This window comes from Pleurodeles waltl, chromosome 11 (assembly GCF_031143425.1).
Source record: "Pleurodeles waltl isolate 20211129_DDA chromosome 11, aPleWal1.hap1.20221129, whole genome shotgun sequence".
In the NCBI taxonomy this organism is placed as follows: Eukaryota; Metazoa; Chordata; class Amphibia; order Caudata; family Salamandridae; genus Pleurodeles; species Pleurodeles waltl.
This window is the reverse complement of record NC_090450.1, coordinates 924,194,725-924,213,465: the sequence shown is the minus strand read 5'-3', so window position 1 is coordinate 924,213,465 and position 18,741 is coordinate 924,194,725. Positions and strand designations below refer to the sequence as shown.

Here is an 18,741-nt window from a genome sequence, read left to right as displayed (position 1 = left end):
TTACCTAGTGGCAGTCGCTACTGGGTAGTTATAGTTAGGACCTAGTTTCTATAGAAAAAGCTCTTTTTTACTTGCCTATATCTTTGGTGCCGCTTGATGAATCTTCACTAAATTTTCCCAAATAATTTGACAGTCACGTGAATTGCTGTCTGGGAGGTTTCAGGATGATCCCTCAAGCAAGGGCAGAGCTAAAGGGGGGGGTCAAAATTAGAGCGATTCCAATGTTAATTCCCAGAGGAAATTTTTAACAGCAATAGCGCCAAAACCACTGGACCGAATTGCACCTAATTTGGCAAAATGCAGCTCTTGGTCCAAAAAGAGCCCTTTATTAGTTTGGTGTAAATCCGTTCAGTAGTTTTTGAGATATTAAAGAAAATCCACATTTGTACATATAGGGACGCAAAGGATTCGCAACCCCTCCGGATCTTGTGCAGAGATCCGATTGGCTGCCAACACTTCCACAAGGAAGTGTTGGCAGCAATGTTGGGACTTGGCTTCAGTCGAGTCCCAAAATAAAAATGTAAAAAATAAGAAAAGGGGCCAAGGTACGAACACCCTGACCCCGTAGCTCTGGTGGACTCCCTCCCCCCCCCACCAAAGCAAAAAAACATTTTTTGTAAAGTTTTCAGCGGACGTCGCAGTGGATCCACCATAATTTTCTTTTTTTTTTTAAAACAAGCGCTTGTTTTTTAATAAGACCCCAGATGGGCCAGGTCCCGGGGCATTGTTATTTTAATGCGCGGGACCACCACCTCCCCGGGGCATAAAGTAAATAAGGTGCAGGGTTAGCACGCGCCCTCCCACTGCTCTGGAGATTACCACTTCCCTGGGGCTTTAATGTAGTTATATGCGGGGGCCGCATAGCCCCCCACAGCCCCAGGGACCACAACCTCTCTGAGGGTTCCTGTAATGATGAGCGGGGGCACCGCACGTCCACCCTGCAGTCTTGGGGACCACCACCTCCCCGGGGCACTCATCACAATGAGTGCAGGGGGGCTCCCCCGCAGCCTCAGGGACCACCATCTCCCTCTCTTTGACAGCAATGCTGACTCCCACAGGAGGCAGGGAGCCAGCTGGGACCATGGAGGCCTTCAGGCTTACCCCTCGGTTGCCAACATTGAGACGGGGGGCCCTGCGGGGGCTCCCAGGTCACATTGCTGGGGTCCCCGGAGCTGAGATCGGTCCTTGCAAGGTAGGCCACGCACCCCCTCACTCCAAAAAAATAATAAAGAATTAGGCCAGACCGTGGGGGATGAGGTCCTCGGGTCAAGATCGGCATAGGCAGGGGAGCCGCGTGGCCCTCCCTCCCCCCCCAAAAAAAATTAGACCAGGCTTCAGGGGATGGGGTCCCCCGGGTCCCCTCTTCCCCCCCAAAAAAAAATTAAATGTTTATGCCTGCCACTGGGGGATGGGGTAGATGGAGGAAGATCGGCCTGGGGAGGGGGGCCGTGCAGCCAACCCCGCTGTGCATGGCCAAAGGGTTGGGTGGTTATAAGGGTTGGCCACAAGGAATGGCCACAGGCCCAGCTCTGCGGCCAACCCCAGCCACGCATGGCCAAAAAAACATAGAAATTCACTGACAAAAACAAAGGTTACCGGGATGTTATAGTTAGGAAATAGATTTTTTTTTAAAACATAGATATTCACTTAAAAAAACAAAGGTTACAGGGACGTTATAGTTAGGCTCCCATTTTAAAGGTAAGAAACCATGGAAATTCATCAGTTATAATTAGTTATCTCAAGTAACTAAAACTCGTGCCCTAAGGTAACTGTGACTCGCAACCTTTGATTTTTTAGTGAATATATATATATAAAGTCATGTGACCAGATAAAGGTGAAATAGTGGTGCGTGTTTCCTTGCCAGCATAATCTCTGAATTTTTCCTTCAGATTTTTCGCTGGTACTTTTTAATGGACAATAATTTGTTCTTTTGCCTCATTTACGTCAGTAGCTTGTTTGTGTATGGGAATGCAGTGGAATACAAGCAGAGATGTGTGGTTTATTCAACTATTATAGCATGCCTTGACAGTCTTTTTTTTTGCTATGATCTCCCTTGCCTACCCCAAAAGGATTGAGCTTTTCAACTAATTTCCCTTGTCCTGCGAACTATTCTGCACTAACCTCATAACTTACTGCTACACCAGGTCATTTTTGAAAGTTTCTATTCGACATTCCGCCATCTCCACCCTCTCAGTGACCTAGCACAATAAGATTTCATCTCCTCCTCTTCTTCACTCGCCCTTTCCTCCTTTCTCTGTCATTTTTCTAAATAGATTGCCAGTCTCTAATTATACCACAAAAAGGTGCCATTGGTCAGGTGCAGCTAAGATTAAATTCTATAACTCGTATATCAGGGAAATCATTCATATTTAGTATGAATACCCTTTTCAAAATTATTTCTAGACAATATAGTCAGTTAAGACACATAATCCAAGAGCATCCAAATGTCCATTCCTTAAACCATCACATTCCCTTAAGGGATATCTCACTTTTATCTGTCTAAACCCAAAACACTGTAATTACTGTTGTCATCCAGTTCCTGTGCTACATTTGTGTTGGTCGACCTTGGCAACTACAAGAACTTACCAAATGTCCTCATTGCCCCTCTCTATTCTCTTTATCTGGAGTATTGAACATTAGTCCAGAAAGCCCATATCCATACCGTGTTTTTAAGATATCCACTAATTATGAAAATTATTCAGATTCATTATGTGCACATGTAGCTCATGAAGATGAAAATCCAGCATGGGTAATGACACTGTGGACCAACATTTGACACCCTTGCTCTACATATGTCCTTTGCTCTAAACCAGTTCTTGCTGTTAATCAGGTGGGAGGAACATGGAACCTTGTCCACCTTGACTGTTGCCAAGAGCTGGTTGACCTCTTGTCTTTGTATACCTCAAGGATGTGTGCTCCTTTCTCTGGGCCACAATTAAGACTTCTGTCAAGGGCGGATCATCCTTTCCCCACAATTCTTCCCTTACTCTTCCACTGCTTTATAGGAGCACGGACCAATCATTCATCCTTTCTCCAGTCTGCTACCCAAATGTATGCGTGGCTCATAATCTAGAGAGCTCCGACAATATTTTAGCATACTTTCTCACGCTCCTTATACACACACACAAAATATTTCTATAGGACTGTGGTAACTTTGGAATTGTGGTGCAGATCAAACTTCTTCAAACCTCATTTAAAAACTCTGCTTCAGCCGGTGTTCTGACCGTAATAACAAAACATTGTTTCCACCAGGGCGCTCTCAGTGTAGGCTCCTCAGCTGCCATCAGAAACAGCAGTGAAGGCAATACGTTCAGCATAGTGGAGCGGGTTGGTCGCCACTTATGTAGAGTGCCCTATCCAATGTTTCACAGGCTAAAGTATGTACTCCAATAATTCACAGATTAATTATTTCATCTCTGGCAACTAGCAGGACCTAAATGAATATGGCTCCACCCCAAAACTAATATAATTATGTATACATTGACATGGTCCATAAGTATTTCTCAAAAGTGAAATATTAAGTGAAACATTATCTTACATGAAACGTATATTTGTCTTCGGCTACTACTTCCATATAATTGGAGCAATACATTTTAACCACAATTGATTCTACGTTTGGCTTAATAATTAACCACCCTCGCCTCATCCATCTGTGTACCACCACTAGTGCTCTGTAAAACATTTCCAGTCGAAATGTTATAGCTGCTAATTAAATAAACACAAGAGACCATATTTACGGCTTACATGCACACTGCAGATGCATAGCTCGTGCAGTATTTGGTAAGATACTCAAGTTACACCATATATGCTCTTGCACAATAAGGGAATGGTTTTAATAATTTCAGAGTGGCAGTCTTGCAATGAGAAAGGGCAGTAGTTGGTTTCGGAGTGATGTTTTGAGCCAGATGAATATGTGCTCTAATGGAAAAAAAATTTGGTCAGTTAATTCTGGGAATGGACTGGGCAACCAAGCTGAGATTGGTAAAGTAAAAACAAATCAACAAAACAAGCATTTGCAATGCTCTAGTGTCTCACAATTGTCCGAGTTACAGCTATTACCAGTTGTAAACTCCCAACTGGATTTTTCTTGCCATGTTAAAAGAAAAAAACTGCGCGATAGCGCTGCTACAGTTCACTCGTAATGAAACCTATCGGCAAAAATGCAATTATGTACGTAACCAGCAAAAGTGCAATTAACTGTGTAACAGGGTCGATATTATGCAAGCGAGATCATGCTGCAAAAATAGAGAAAAAGTGGTCCACAAACCTGATGGGAAACAGCGAGCCTCGCATGTTTTCTATACTTGGTCGCTGCGCTCGAGGAGGGAAAACCACCGTAAAAGGCATGACGTATGTGTACCTTCCACTAATGAAAGCAAGCAGATTCTAACAGGCAATCCCACGAACCAATGAAAGACTCTGACGTGACGTGGATGGGGCTCCAAGCCCTTTTCTAATTCCTAAAGCGTCTCGCTAGCGATACAGCGACGCAGGCTCGACCCTAACAAGTCACCGTTATAAATGCTTCAGGATACATTACACTCCGAACGTTTTTTTTTTTTTTTTGTAAAACGGAAATATGAGTACCCCTCTTTCTTTTCATTGCCTTTAAAAGTATTATCTGATAATCAACTTGCTGTTTTGACAACTCCAAGCGTTTTGCTTTCGGTCTCATGCCATCCTATAACCCTGTCTCAATAAGTTTAGTCTCAAATCATTACTTCTATTCACATTTTTAAGGTCGTGGCAGCAGTTCGTACACTGTTTCAGGGCATATGCCCTGGCCATCTTTGTCTGGTTTGGTGAGCATGCCTGCTGTTGTTTTCATGCTTGTGTGGATGTATAAATAGGTGAGTGCAAAAATGGCAACAGTATTGCAGGTGGCAGGAAGCTAAAAACTCCCTGCATTGCTGCTCATGCACACATTCAGCTACCTATATTTCCAGTTATACATTCATTCATCTGTCTGAAAACATCCACATTCACTGAATTACATACCCCCCAATTTGGTGACACAAGCACCTATACAACCACACCCAAACACTCCCACCAATTATCAAGCAATTTCCATAATAAAAACCAAGACCTATTGGCTTTGCCAGTGTTTGCTCTACCTCAGAAAATTGACATTTTGAATTTAAACAATTGAGATACAAGACACCAGCTCATTACCTACCCTTTTATGTATCTTGGATTGTGCTACTGAATATCGAGGCCCAGACTACAAGAATAGCGAGGACAGATTATTGAGGTACAAAATATCAAAAGGTAAGTGCAAATAGGAAAGCACGGATTTACTATTCCTAACTCCACATCTATGTACTTTAAATATATATGTACCACGTATGTACATATATGTGTTATTAGGTATAGTCATTTTTTTCAATATTTTGTCCTCGACATTCTGTCCCATCGAGATTGAGGGTTTGATAATCAGGATGCTTATATTTGCTAGTTGTGTCATACAAGTGAACACATTGCGTACTAGTTGAATTAAGGCTAAAGGCTGCCATTGAAGGCTTGCGGTGTCCCTGCCCTCCTAGTGCCAAAAGCCCTATTATGTCTCCCCACAAGGATTTAACTTTTCAGAAGACTGCTACAATTTGAGAGTGCGCCATCTATACATTTCAAAAAGGCACATTGTGCTTCTAGAAAATATCTCTACTGGCTTGCCTTAGGTGACAGAATCCACTTTATGAAATACCAATGAGGACTTCCCCTCCTTAGCTCCTGTACCGAAATACTCAAAAAGTTTCTAAGAGGGACCTCAGATCTGTTGTACAAGCGCTTCAGATCACTGCCTTCCAACTATACTTGAAAAGCAGTAGATAATTCGTCCATGCTTATTGATATATGAAATGCACTTCTTGTTAAAATTCCCACAAAATTCTATCTTTGACAATCATCGGAAATAAAACCTACATCTATCTATGAAATTCTTAAGATCAGTGCAAAGACAATAGGTGGGATACTGTGTGCTATGCAGGCAGGCAGTCAGACCTCTGTTCCGCTCGAACAAAAAATACTGAGAGGACTCAGCCATTTGAGCGTACTTTTATTTGGAGCTGCATGTACCTCTGGATATGCAAGAACTGCCCCGAAGTGAACCTGCCAGCCAGAGATGTACACCCACAGGGATTGTAGTTGTGGCTTCAGGATCAGCAGCTCAAATCTGGTCTTCCCGGGTAAGTTTGTCAAAATGGTTTCTTCTTGGTTTCTAGCCCTGGTGAGTGGACCGTGCAGCCTCAGGTTTCTGCTAGATGACAGCACAAACGTCCACAGTGTCCGGTGCAGGGGGGGCACATGACTGGGTGAAGCCATCACCATAACCCAGAGTCTCCACCAACTGGGGGGCCTTGTCGCACATGGGGCACAGAGTGTTGCGGACAGTGGCTGATCTCATCCACACAATGAGGTTCCAGCGTTCTCCCGATGTGATGGGCAGGGCTCCATGAACGTGCTCTCCTCGGTGCAGCAGTCCCTGGCCAACCACGTGTTCAACTTCCACATACCTTCTTTCATTGGCTGGGACCTGGAATTAAAACAGAAAAGGTCCTTAAACTGCCATATAATTCTCCTATAGTATATACCACATGTTTTTGAGGATCAGCAAATTGAATTACCTGCCTCATGTCTGCAAAATACAAGTTTCCTTCTGTAAACTCTTTCCCCAGTGATATGTTGACAGTGACTTCTGCATTGTCGTAATGACTGCTTAAATCCAGATCTTCCGACAGTGAGTATTTGACGACAAACGCTTTATGGCTGTCAAGGTACTGCCCCCCACAATCCGGGTACAGAATGGACGTCATTGGCTGAAGGTATCTCTCACGTAGAGGTGCGATGAATCTTTCGTCAAACCCCAGCTCATTCAGTAGCACCTGAGCAATAAGCAAACATAAATAGCCAGGTTAGGCCATTGAGGCCCTGTTCAGAGGTGTATCCTAATTCCCCACAAGTACCGCAGACATTAAAACTCATGCATACAATGAATACCTACTTACTATTCGTATCACAGGCGAGATGCAAACAAAACAACACTTCAAATAAAGTAAAGGAATATTTTTAAAATGTAGTTAACCTCCACGTGAGGCAAACTGCAATGGTTGTTTTGTTTTTGATGCTCGGCATGCATGTTCTTTGGAAATATATTTATATTCATCCCTAACAGCCACTGTGTTGAATGTCTGGGCTTTTGGTGTAAAGATTGAGATTCCATATCGTAGTATAAGCTGTCACTGATGCTCTATCTACTGCTCTAAGGAGAAATTATATTCTGAAAAAGAGTGATCTTTAGCTTGAACAGGCAACTCCATGCCACTCACTAGCACAACATGTCGTAGGTCCTAAGCTTTTATTTAACAAATCGGTGCATCCTGACGGTTGTAGTCTTGGGCAGCTTTAATTGAGCCATGATGAAACAGGACTGAAAGCATTGACTTGTGAAAAGGAAAGCCCAGTTCCTGAAACATGATATGCTGTTGAAATGGAGTTATATCTTCCTCACATCTGAAGCCATCACTTACAACATGGTGGCCTTTCTACCCTGTTGTGTCCAAGTGCACCAGCCCCAAAGGACGACACAAGGAGGCACGTCAGAGTGTGTATATGCTTCTTTCCTGTTGGCCTCTTGGTCACGTGCGATAATGTCACTGTGTTCTGACGGGGCCTTGCTTCCAGTTGAGGTAGACGAGTCCTGCTTGCTCTCCCCAGTACCAGTTCTGATGGGCACCTCCCCGAGGAACTGTGTGGGGTATTCCAGTAATCCACAGTGCTTGTCCCATGGAGATTTGTGCCAACTTTGCTCGCTGGCTAGCCTTCTTTATGTTGCCCATTAACCTTTCCACCATGCCATTTGCTTGCAGCACAGAGATGTTATTTTCCTATGGTGTACTCCCAGATATGCCATGAACTTGCAAAATTCCTCTCTTGAGAACATGGGTCCATTGTCTGTCTGAGTTTCAGAGGGGCACCCCAAGCTGCAAAGATGTCATCCAGAATCGGTAGGGTGGCAGCGGCTGATGTTGATGACACTTGGCACACTATGTGGAAGCGAAAGTATTAATCGATGACAACCAGCAGGTAGCCACCGCTGTCCAAGGGCCCATAGAAGTCTGTGGCAAATATTGTCCATACTGCCTCAGGGAGGTCAGAGGTGTAGTTGCTCCGTCTTGGGTGGTCCTCCTGTTATCTGACATAGGTGGCAGGTCATAATCATGTCCTCTACCAGACGGCCAAGTCCCAGGAGCCATACTTTGTTTCCCAGCATTTTTTTTGTTGCCACCATCCCTCTCTGAGACTCATGTGCAAGGCTGACTGCCATCAAAGTGTCTTCGGTATGACTATCCTGGTGCCTCGAAGCAGTATCCCTTGCTTTGTTTCAGACAGCATCTCCTGTACCTGTTTGAACGTGAGTATTTCCTCTCTCCTGACCCCTTCATCTACTGGGCTGCTGTTGTTCACATATCTCCACCTCTGTTGCTGCATGAGTATTTTGATCGCTTGCAGCGTCAGTCATTGTCTCCTGTGCCAGTTCCTCCATCGTGATTGGGGCAGGTGTATTTTGTCATAGCACAAAATGAAGGCCATCTCTGTTGCCCGGGGCAGGGGATGTCGCGACATGTAGTTGGCAGGGTTGTGCTCCTTCCCTTGTTTGTGCACTATTTTGAAGTTGTAGTCCATCAGGCGTATCCCCCACCTTTCGATGCATGGTGGAATTTTTGCATTGGGATTGCCATATATCATGACCAATTCCTCGTGGTCTGTCACGATGGTGAATGACTTCCGATAGCTGAACATGTGGTAGTGCTTGCATGCCCATACTACTGCTAGGCTTTCTTCTCCTGTTGAGAGTATGCCCTTTCTACGTCCAACAGGCTTCTGCTTGCATATGCAACAATGTGCCTCAGTGAGTCTCTTCCGGGCTTATGCTGTGCGAGAATGGTTTCTAACCCCACTGGGCTAGCGTCTACAGTGAGCTCTGTACAATGGAGTGTGTCAAAGTAGGCGAGGTGATCCACGGCTGTGACCGCATGCTGGCTGTCCTCGAATGCCTTGTCGCATTCCGAGATTCACAAACTGGGGTGCTCACACTGGCAAAGTCTTTGATGTAGCGAGCACAGTTACTCGCCAACCCAAAAAATCACCTCACCTCTGGTACGTCCATTGGGGGTCGTGTTTTGTGGAGTGTTTCTACTTTGCTGGGGTCAGGGTGCATCCCTTTCCTGGAGAAAATGTGTCCAAAGAAAATAAGTTCTCCTTTTCCCAGCTCGCATTTGCCCTCATTCAGTGTCATGCCAGCCGTTTCTAACTGATTGCATACCTCCCGCAGTGCTGTGTCGTGCTCTTTATTTGTGCGACCAAATACTAGGATATAATCGCTGTAGTTTACACAGTTTTTTACGGGCCTAATCACTGGTCTCGCCACTACTGAAATATTGCTCCTGCTGATGACACTCCAAAGCTTAATCGCTTGTAACGAAATAGCTCCAGGTGGGTGGAGAATGTGGTAATGTTACAGGACTGCGGGTCCAGTTCCAGTTGATGGTAGCCTTTGAATAAGTCTAGCTTTCAGAACACACAGGCCTCAGTGAGGCAGCTGATCATGTCATTCAAGTGAGGGCCTAACTGCCATTCCCTTTCGATAGCTGTGTTTGGTAGATGCATGTCAACACAGATGCGCATTTTTTGTGTGTTTTTTTTCGGCACGGCCACAATGGGGGACACTCATGGAGTTGGTCCTTCTGCTGGCTCGATGATATCCTATGCTAGCAAACTCTTTAGTTCTTCCTCTAGCTGCAGTTGAAGGTGCACAGGAACTCTGTGGTGATTTTGAGTCACTGGTTTGACTGCTTTGTTGATGTGAAGGGTGACTTGTGTCTCCTTCAGATTTTTAAGCCCTCTGAGTAATACAAGGTGTTCTCTCAGGATGTTGTGACGCTCAGCCATGTGATATATGATGGTCAGGAGGCCCATCACTTGAGCAGTGATGTTGTTGAGTAAACACTGCACTGGGTTTACTCCCCATAGGACGTGCACCTCTTCTTCCACGGACGTGTCATTGTAAGTGAGTGTCTCCATGAATTTCCCTATGCTCACTACTGGTTGTTTCGCACCACATGTAAAGACGTCAACAGTGGAAAGCAACAACTGAGACTTGTATTTCATTTTTTCATACTCTGACATGGTGTTGCATGTGGATCCACTATCGAGTACAAATCGTGTTGTGTGATTTCCGACCTGAAGCTCTACTGTCGCTATCCTCTTTATTTGTTGTTTGTCAACTAGCTGGACATGTTCGGACCTGCGTCCTTGTGCTGAGAGTCTGTCATGAGGTATAGACGTTTGTTGGTTTCACGTGCATTAGCGGCACAGGAGTCAGTGGATTAGCTGCGATTCCATGCTTCCATGTGTTGTGCGTGTCGACTCGAGGTTATTCGTGGCCGAGCAGGTTGCCCTCTTTCTGCCTTGATGTGCAGACGCTTGCAAAGTGATTGTCGTGGTTGCATTTCTGACATTTGTGTCACATGGCCTGCGGTGACGTGCGGGTATTCCAGGCCGCATTGATAGCATGTTCGTTCGTGTTTCTCCTTCAGTGACACCAATGGCTTGTCATGTCTACTGCTGCTCGCAGCCATGCGGTGAGCCTGTTCAATTGTCCGCACTCTCCTGTTTTCCATGTGGATGACATGTAATGTGGCCCTGGCTTCTGACTGCATCATGGGCAGTGTTTTGTTCAGCGTGTACGTTTCCCTCAGTATTTTTTAGCAGAACCCAATTGAGTGACATCCTTCGCTAATACACAGCCTTATTGCTGCCTCATTGTCAAACTCGCAGTAGGTGACTAGTTTGCGCAGCCAGGTGGCAAAATCGTCGAGGGATTCATCTGCTTGTTGGCATTCTGTGTTGAACATGTAACGTTCAAAATCGACATTTCGCCAGGGGTGGAAGCTGTTTGTGAGGCATTTCATCAGGCCTTTGTATGTGGTAATTGAATCAGGCGGGAAAGTCACAAATAGGTCTTCGACATCATCGCCAACCAGGTTTAGGAATAGGTCTCTTGCCTGTTCATCCGTCAGATTTTTGCAGGTTACGTGCATGTAGTGTTCAAAACGCCTGATCCATTTCTCCCAGTGAACACCCTTCGTTTGAGAGTCAGAGGTCAAACAGAAGAGGGTGGCTAAAAATGCACTTGGGATTGCACCCTCATTGCGCGCTTCAGTCATGGTTGTGTCAGCTGGTTAAAAACAGTGTGGGCTGTTACAGTTTACGATTATAGTTATGGTAATATATAATTGTTGTCACAATTACAGTTTATAGCATTAGTTTTCCTTTTCTTGTTGTATTTCCTTTCGTATTTTGTACATTTGCTGTATCTACATTATAATGAGGATGCCTTACGTTTTATGCCTCTGTGCTACATTATATGCTACGGCAGATTTTTTACCCATCTATATATTTCTCAATTGTTTTTGGTACTCTGTATTTCTAGTCAGTTCTTTTTCTGCGCATTTTGCATATGAGTATCCTTTTTTTAAGGAACTTATGTAAAAGTTCACCTATCAGAGTCAATACAGGTTACAGAAAAAAAAAGCTAATTTCAAATCCTAATCAGATAAGACATTGCATGCCCACAGTACTTTGTAAAAGATCATTCTGGGGTAGTCTTACTAATAAAAAGGAAATCAGACCCCGTCCTATTGTAACTGTATACACTGGTCAGAGTCCACAAGAGCTGTAAACCACGTCCTATTCATGAGCTTGCATGTCCAATGAAGAAATACTTTTATTTCTCACAAAAAGATCACATACTGTTGGAAATGCTCAAAGTAGGTGTGTTGGTTTGACATTTTAAAATCTCCCATACATCAGACGGGATGGAAAAAGACGGGTTATACACCTAGAAATGGACACCATATAGCTTCGGCTGTGACAAAGCCATATGTCTAGTATTAGTTGCTGCCCAGAGCATGAACTGTAGTGAATAGGGTATGACTGAGGCTCATGCGGTATCCATAACTTACCTTTATTAGGAGTTAACCAGTCAAATATAGGGAACAGTCCTGTGCCAACAAGTAATGCTGGATTTCGGGAACCTCTGTACCCCCTTTTGTAGGAGATGCCCTTTTGGCATCTTTAAGTTCTTAATTTCGCCAATTAACATAAGACAATTTACACTGTATTTTAGAGACAAGCTTTGTCAGGATCTGGATAAGAACACAGAGTAGTCTCCGATGAAAGGTCAGTTTGATTCTATTAATTTATAGATTCATGAAACATCAAGTTGATTATATGCCTTAAGAACCCCAAAAGGGGAATTTAGCAGTTCTGGCATCTTACAGCAGAAAAGACCATCAATCTAGCAAGGTTTTTATTGCTTCCCTAACACTTGATTCTATAAACAACTTATTTGTAGGTAAAGAGAACGACAGAGTTACAACCAGTGCCAAATCTATTGAGACATTTAAAGCTTAAAGCAAAAGTTTTGTTGTAATTAACTTTTATTCTAGAAAGATGTTAAAGACTCTGTACACTTTCAAAAATGACCACGGGGGGGGAAACAGGTTTCCTCATAAACCAGAGAATGTTTAGGTCAGGCATTGTCTTTAAGTGTTTGAGCAAGAGGTATCACAAGTAATACAACAATAAATGATTTCAGAGGGCAACCCAGTCTGGTTTGTCTCTACAATCCAAACTATTCAGACAGGTTCCTGCTAACCTCTATCTAATTTTAGGCAAGATAAAATCAACCAACATATAATTTTGAAACACTAGCCCAAATTCAGAGCAGTTGAATGAATGATCAGTCGAGAAAATCAACTGCATTATCCATGACAAGTAGCTGTTAATAATAGCAATTAGACCCCTAATATAATAAAATGATTGTCTGATTTGTCCGGATGCATAACAGTGGGGAGAATATCTTCAATGCAATGAACTGAAAACAGAAGCTGAAAGTGTAACTATTATTGCTTCAGTGATGTCACTGGTAATGTAAATGTTCAAGTAATATGTTATTTGTAATCTGCAACATTATATGGGAATTTGTGAGCTGTGCATTTTGGTTATTGTTCTTTTGCACACTATCTTGACAGATTTAATTTAAACTGTTGCATACTTACTGATATTAGCAGTGAATCAATTCTCATTAAGGTCCTTGTGTTTAGAGAAATTGTAAGTGTCCACAGCTGTGTCACATCATTCCTATCTGTCATCATACAGCACAATATGTCTTTCAATTGTGGGAAGAGGGAAACAGACATAGAACTTGGTAGTCGTCTAAAGAAAACAAAATCATCAGGAACTCCTAAGCAGATTTGTAAATGCATAATTTATGGATGCAAGATAACCTGTACTTAAACCAAAATGCAGCTACTGTAAAACCTATTTCACATTCTCTTATAAAGTATACCTCACTCTTTACACCTGTCATTCATGGTGGCATCCTACACTCATGTTCCCTTCTTGAGCAACCTGCCTTGAGATGAGTCAATCTGTAGTACGTGCACAAGTAGTCTCTCTCAGAACATACTATGCTGTACCTACTATTCTTTTGTCCTCTTTTTTCCAGCTCTATTTCTCTTCTGTGGATTTAGTTATCAGGGCCGGGTTATGATCAAATAAGAGATTCTCTATACGGGAACAGTATACCTACAGACTGAGGTTCAGAGATCTCCAATCACCATCAAGGGCATCCTCCCTTCATTGCGATATCAGTCCAGTTGGAAGATGGCCACCTGAGTGGTGCACACGGCAATTAACATACTGTGCTCTCTGGCAAATGAGCTTCTCAATATTAAAAGAAACAGCCTTAGAGGTAGAGTGAATAAGAAGAGAAACTGATTTATTTTCATGGACATTTCTACTTCATAGACTGCTCTTTAGTCAGTCAGCCCGCTTGTTGCAATATAGTTGTACAGAAGCTACCTTGATGTAAAGATCATAAGGTCCGACTCAATTTGGAGCAGACCGAGACAGCATTTTTATTTGTTTTTACAGAATCATCAACATGTCTGCCTTGGCGCAGGTGTTGTCTCTCTTTATCTTTCCAAGAAGCAGTGAAAGTGTTGAGTCACTCCGATAAAATTACATTGACAAGACACCTTACAACACCAGTCTGGAACAAGTGCATTCTTATCTCTATTTCAAGGTAAAACAAGAACAATAGCCAAAACAGTGTAGCCTGAATTGTCATATTTTTACCCTATTTGTTTATAAGAATACATCTTGGACTAGCATCTTGATGCACATTGGCTTTGCCAGACATTCTTAATGTGACATGGGAAATTCTCGTCTTAGGTAAAATATGGTATAAAAAGCCCGACACTTGAGCATTCGCCCTAGATTAGTGTGGAAGATACCAGACATTGACAAATAAAATCTTGACTGCCAGAGAAGCTGTCGAATCGCATTTTCTACTGAAAGCTGATATCAAGTTCAAGTCCAGGAGAAGCAGAGCTGATGCAGCGCATGTTTGCCATTCGGAGGGAAACCGGCCTCCCCGACTACTGATAATTATAACTTCCAGCTTTACATAGGTATGCACTGTGCTAATTCTCTCTAAGAAACTCCAGAGGCAAGTTATACTACTCCATGCGCTCATAGAGTACGGCAAAGAAGTACGTTTTAGGTTGATAGGTTTTTAGACGACCTTTTAACTATGGTAGAAATATTCTTTTAATTCTTGATGTTCCCAGCATGCATCTGTGCTGTTTTAATTGTACTCTGTGTATTTTTATTAGATGTGCTAAATGACAGGGTGAAACTAAATACTTTTTAGTTAAAGTGTCTTTTTTTAGTGTTGTTTGTGTGTGTGGTAGTGAGAAGAACAAAATAGGTTTCTTTCCAATCACCACAGTGTCCCTGGATCCCTCTTTAGGGACTGTTAATAACCCAAAGGCATTGACACCACTTCAACTATGGATTAGGTGGGGTTCTGTGGGGCTACAAAAAGCCTCTTTCACATTCAAGCGTTGGTGCATTGAACTGAGTTCACTCGTGTCACCTGTGGGTGTCAAAGCAAACCTTATAGAGCTGAGCCAAACAATATCACTCAACAATATCACATGATGAACAATGCTTATATTAAAATGTCTACACTGAAGGAAAAAATGTGCGTCTTTTTCTTACCCCATAGTTGTTCATGGTGTTTGGTCTGCCTTTAGGCAGCTCAGACTTTTCAAAGTTTTCCATTTCTTCGATGAATCGGCTGCAAAATTCCTGAGTGAACACAGGAAACCGATAGATCCTCTTGTCTAAAAACACAATAAATTATGGAATCATCTACGATTATATTAAGACGGTCTCTTGGTCTGTACAAACAGATTTTTGAAGCTCATGTAGGCATTAAGTAATCACTACCACAACACAATCTTCTGCTTTACCTGAAATGGACTGTATTCGACTCAGCAAGCCATCAAGATCTGCATCTTGAGATCTACAGAATGTTACGATCTCCAAAAACTCAGGCGCCAAAAATGAATCCTTGGAACAGTAAAGAGAGTACAAGTAGAAAGAGGGAAAGGGTGAAAAAAAAACATTTAGGAAACAGTATGGCAGCCTCTTCTAGCTCTAAGTAAAATAAAAAATCGTTATTGTTTTTCAATATACACCAAGTTTATACCTGAACCTTAATTCCTAGTTCCAAAGAGGTAAACATCATACAGTATTTGATGATGTGCACTAAAAAGCTTAAAATGCAGGAGAGGCAGTGATTAGGTAAAAATCCCTTTTTACATATTGTTGAGGGATAGACAAAAAAGTGCGTAAAATTAAAAAGGATAAGACATCTAACAGAGGTGTAGTATTCAGTGGGCTGGACAAAATGGAGAAAAACATCATGCTAAATGTAACAAGGGGATAGTTGAACTAAATCTCTTGCTTCCAGTGTAGCAATGGGAGCGGAGCATGTGGTAACCTCTAGAACAGGGGTCTTCAAACTGGGGGGCCTCAAGTGATCCCAGTGGGGGCACCAGGCCCTGGCCAAAAGAAGGATTATGCAGATAATAGTGCTTTGTTTTCAGCAGAAAAATGTTTATTGCATTTGTAAAAAAAGGAAACAGAACATAACCGCAAAATAAGTCTAGACTTTGCCAACTTAATAGAATAGTTATGAAACATTCTGGGGGGGGGGGCGATGATTTATTTTTTCCCATTGGGGGGTGGTGGTATCAACCAGTTTGAAAACCACTGCTCTAGGGGGTGTTCTGTGATTACTAATGACTGTAAAAGATGTAGCAAGAAAGGGATTTTCAGGAATGCATGTGAGCTGCATATGAAGCAGGATTTGAAGAAGACTGTTGAATTCGACACTTCAAGTGCTAGGGTACAGCTCACTTTATTGGGAAATTTTACCAAGTGATGGAAGATCAGAGTCTAGGTGCACCTACATTTACATGCCATCCTAATTTCCATAGTGATGTTTCAGTACGATTTGGTTGTGGAAGCAGAACCCATTCATTTTATGGATCGTTTTCTGTAAAAGTGAAGTTTATCCGCAAGTTTAATTTGAGTAATGTGAATGTTTCTGAAAAGAGGAGGCCAAATGAAGGCTGGGGGCATCAGCAAGGTTTAAGTTGGTTGTCAGGATATGAACCTTGGTTTGTGTGCTGAAAGGGGTTGATCGCTTACCCACAGAGAAAGTGAGTGAAATGGCTTTATTATGCAAGTTTTGTATCAGTCCAAAAATATTACCGAGGTCTATTCTGAACCCTTGCTAAAGCATCTATGCCAGCGAATGTAGCAAAGATGATTTCTTCCAAATTATTTTGTACAAGAGCAAATCAGAATTCAAGTACACCCTGTACTGTATTTGCTGTGTTTACTTAATACGAAATGCAATGGGCACTTTTTCCTTCTCTTTTGTTAAGCAAAACTAGGAATTAGAATGAGACAAAATCTCCGTATTCAATGTATTACGCCATACAGAGTAATATAGCACAACATTGGTTTGTTCCATTATTTTTGGCAAGTTATTCATAGTCCGGTATGTGTATGTTAAAACATGTAAAATCACTTATGATCATTTATGATGTGCCATCTTTAATCAACAATTTCACAACTGATTCCTTCTCAAAGTGGCGCAAATGGATAACCACAGTTTTAAACAAATACACAATTTAAAAAATAGGCATTGGGTGCACACAAATAACCTCACTAACATTACATGATTTTAGCACACAATAATTTTAAGGTAGGGGTTGACAGGTATTGTGAATAAGGTTTTTGTGGTGCTGACAGATCTGTTAAAGATTAGACTGGAAATAATGTGCAGCTAAGAGAGCTTCTAGGAAAGCATTCAAGATGGCGACTGATCTCTTTCTCCATTGTGACCACAAAGAAGGAGGATGGGGATATTAATGTGTGGGTAAGTCTGAGGATATTGAAATCAAGAGCGTTATTTTGGTTAAAAACCATTAAAAGCATATTTACAGTTTTATATCACATTAAGTAAAACAGTACAAAATATACACAATCATATTTTTAAAAACAGGTTCAATCATATAAATAGAGTAATCTTGCTAGCAAATATTACATGACATACTCTTAGCAGTTTAAGTTTCAGGCCCTATTATATGATAGAGTCATATTGATAGTTAACAAAATAGTTTAAAATTGCAGGCCCATCTTTTTCTGTACAAATGCAACTGCAAGTAAATACTTGCTGAAGCCAAAAACCATGTAAGGAGTAGTATCAAATTTTAGGACTCTTAGAGCTTATTGATGTTTCTTGAACACTATGTTATCACAGATCAGGTGACTCCATTTCCTTCTGGGCTTCTCGTAGGCCCTACAAAAAAAAACAACACCCGCAATGGTTTCAATAATATCCATAGTACTTAAAGTGCAGATAGAATCATCTTTAGTATTATTGTGCGGATTCCAATTCACAGTGAAGGCATTAGTTTGGAGGATTTTAAATCAAAACTTCATGTAAACTATTTTCGCCCCACTGGGTTAGATTGCATTTAGGAACTCTTCAAAGCTTGGGTTTGGCTTGGCAATAAAGAATTGTGATGTTAACCTTCCTAATCTCGGGTTTTGATTGAAGATGTTCAAAACGTATTCCCAGTATGCTTCCTTCAGTTGTTTCTTTGAGTGTATGGGTAGTGTTTGAGGTTCGCTCCAGTAGGAAATTAGACAAAGTTTGACAAGCCAGGTCTGGACATGTCAGAGCCGGGGGAAAGTTGCAGATTTATCAAGCTCCAGCAGCTCCATAAGGGCTTCTCTATGGTGTACCAATTCATGAGTTGTCCACAGTTTAAGCCAACAGAGCATTGGTCTCAAAACTGCTATATGTTCAATTTGTTTAATGTTTAGAACCTGGTATATAGGGATCAGTGGTGTTGAGACAGGTAGTCCCAGTAATCCCCTCATTAACCTATTTTCACATAGCATGAGCTGTTTTAAGTTGCTTGTTCCCCACAGCTCAGCCTCATATAGAGCGTCAGCTGTAGCTTTGTGTCTATAGACCTTGCAGGCCGGGGATATTGTTTTTGATAAGGTTTTTTTATGTTTATTGCTAATGGCCATTGAGCTATGCACAAAGACTGCTTTTGCTTTGTTTATGTGGGGAAGCCACGATAACATCCAGTGTCACACCTCAATAATTGAAATTTAACACATGTTCAAGTTTTTGCTCCTGTACTGTGAGGTTTTTCTTGAAAGACCTGCGGAGTCTGACAGCCATGTATTTGGTCTTACTGATATTAATTTGTAGCCCCTTTGCTACACAGTATCCAC

The 18,741-nt window shown here is 42.1% G+C and overlaps 1 protein-coding gene across 2 annotated transcripts in view; it reads right to left on the bottom strand.

Moving 5' to 3' along the window:
* Nucleotides 1-6,038: 6,038 nt before the first annotated feature.
* The window catches only part of OGFOD2 (2-oxoglutarate and iron dependent oxygenase domain containing 2), a 41,067-nt gene continuing 28,364 nt past the window's right edge, over nucleotides 6,039-18,741 (bottom strand). For both annotated transcript variants that reach the window (XM_069214966.1, XM_069214967.1), the window contains exons 4-7: nucleotides 15,384-15,483; nucleotides 15,130-15,254; nucleotides 6,624-6,881; nucleotides 6,039-6,532 (exon numbers count right to left, since the gene is read on the bottom strand). In XM_069214966.1, coding sequence (XP_069071067.1) covers nucleotides 6,257-6,532; nucleotides 6,624-6,881; nucleotides 15,130-15,254; nucleotides 15,384-15,483 — 759 coding nt within the window. In that variant the 3' untranslated portion in view covers nucleotides 6,039-6,256. The remainder of the gene's footprint in view (nucleotides 6,533-6,623; nucleotides 6,882-15,129; nucleotides 15,255-15,383; nucleotides 15,484-18,741) is intronic.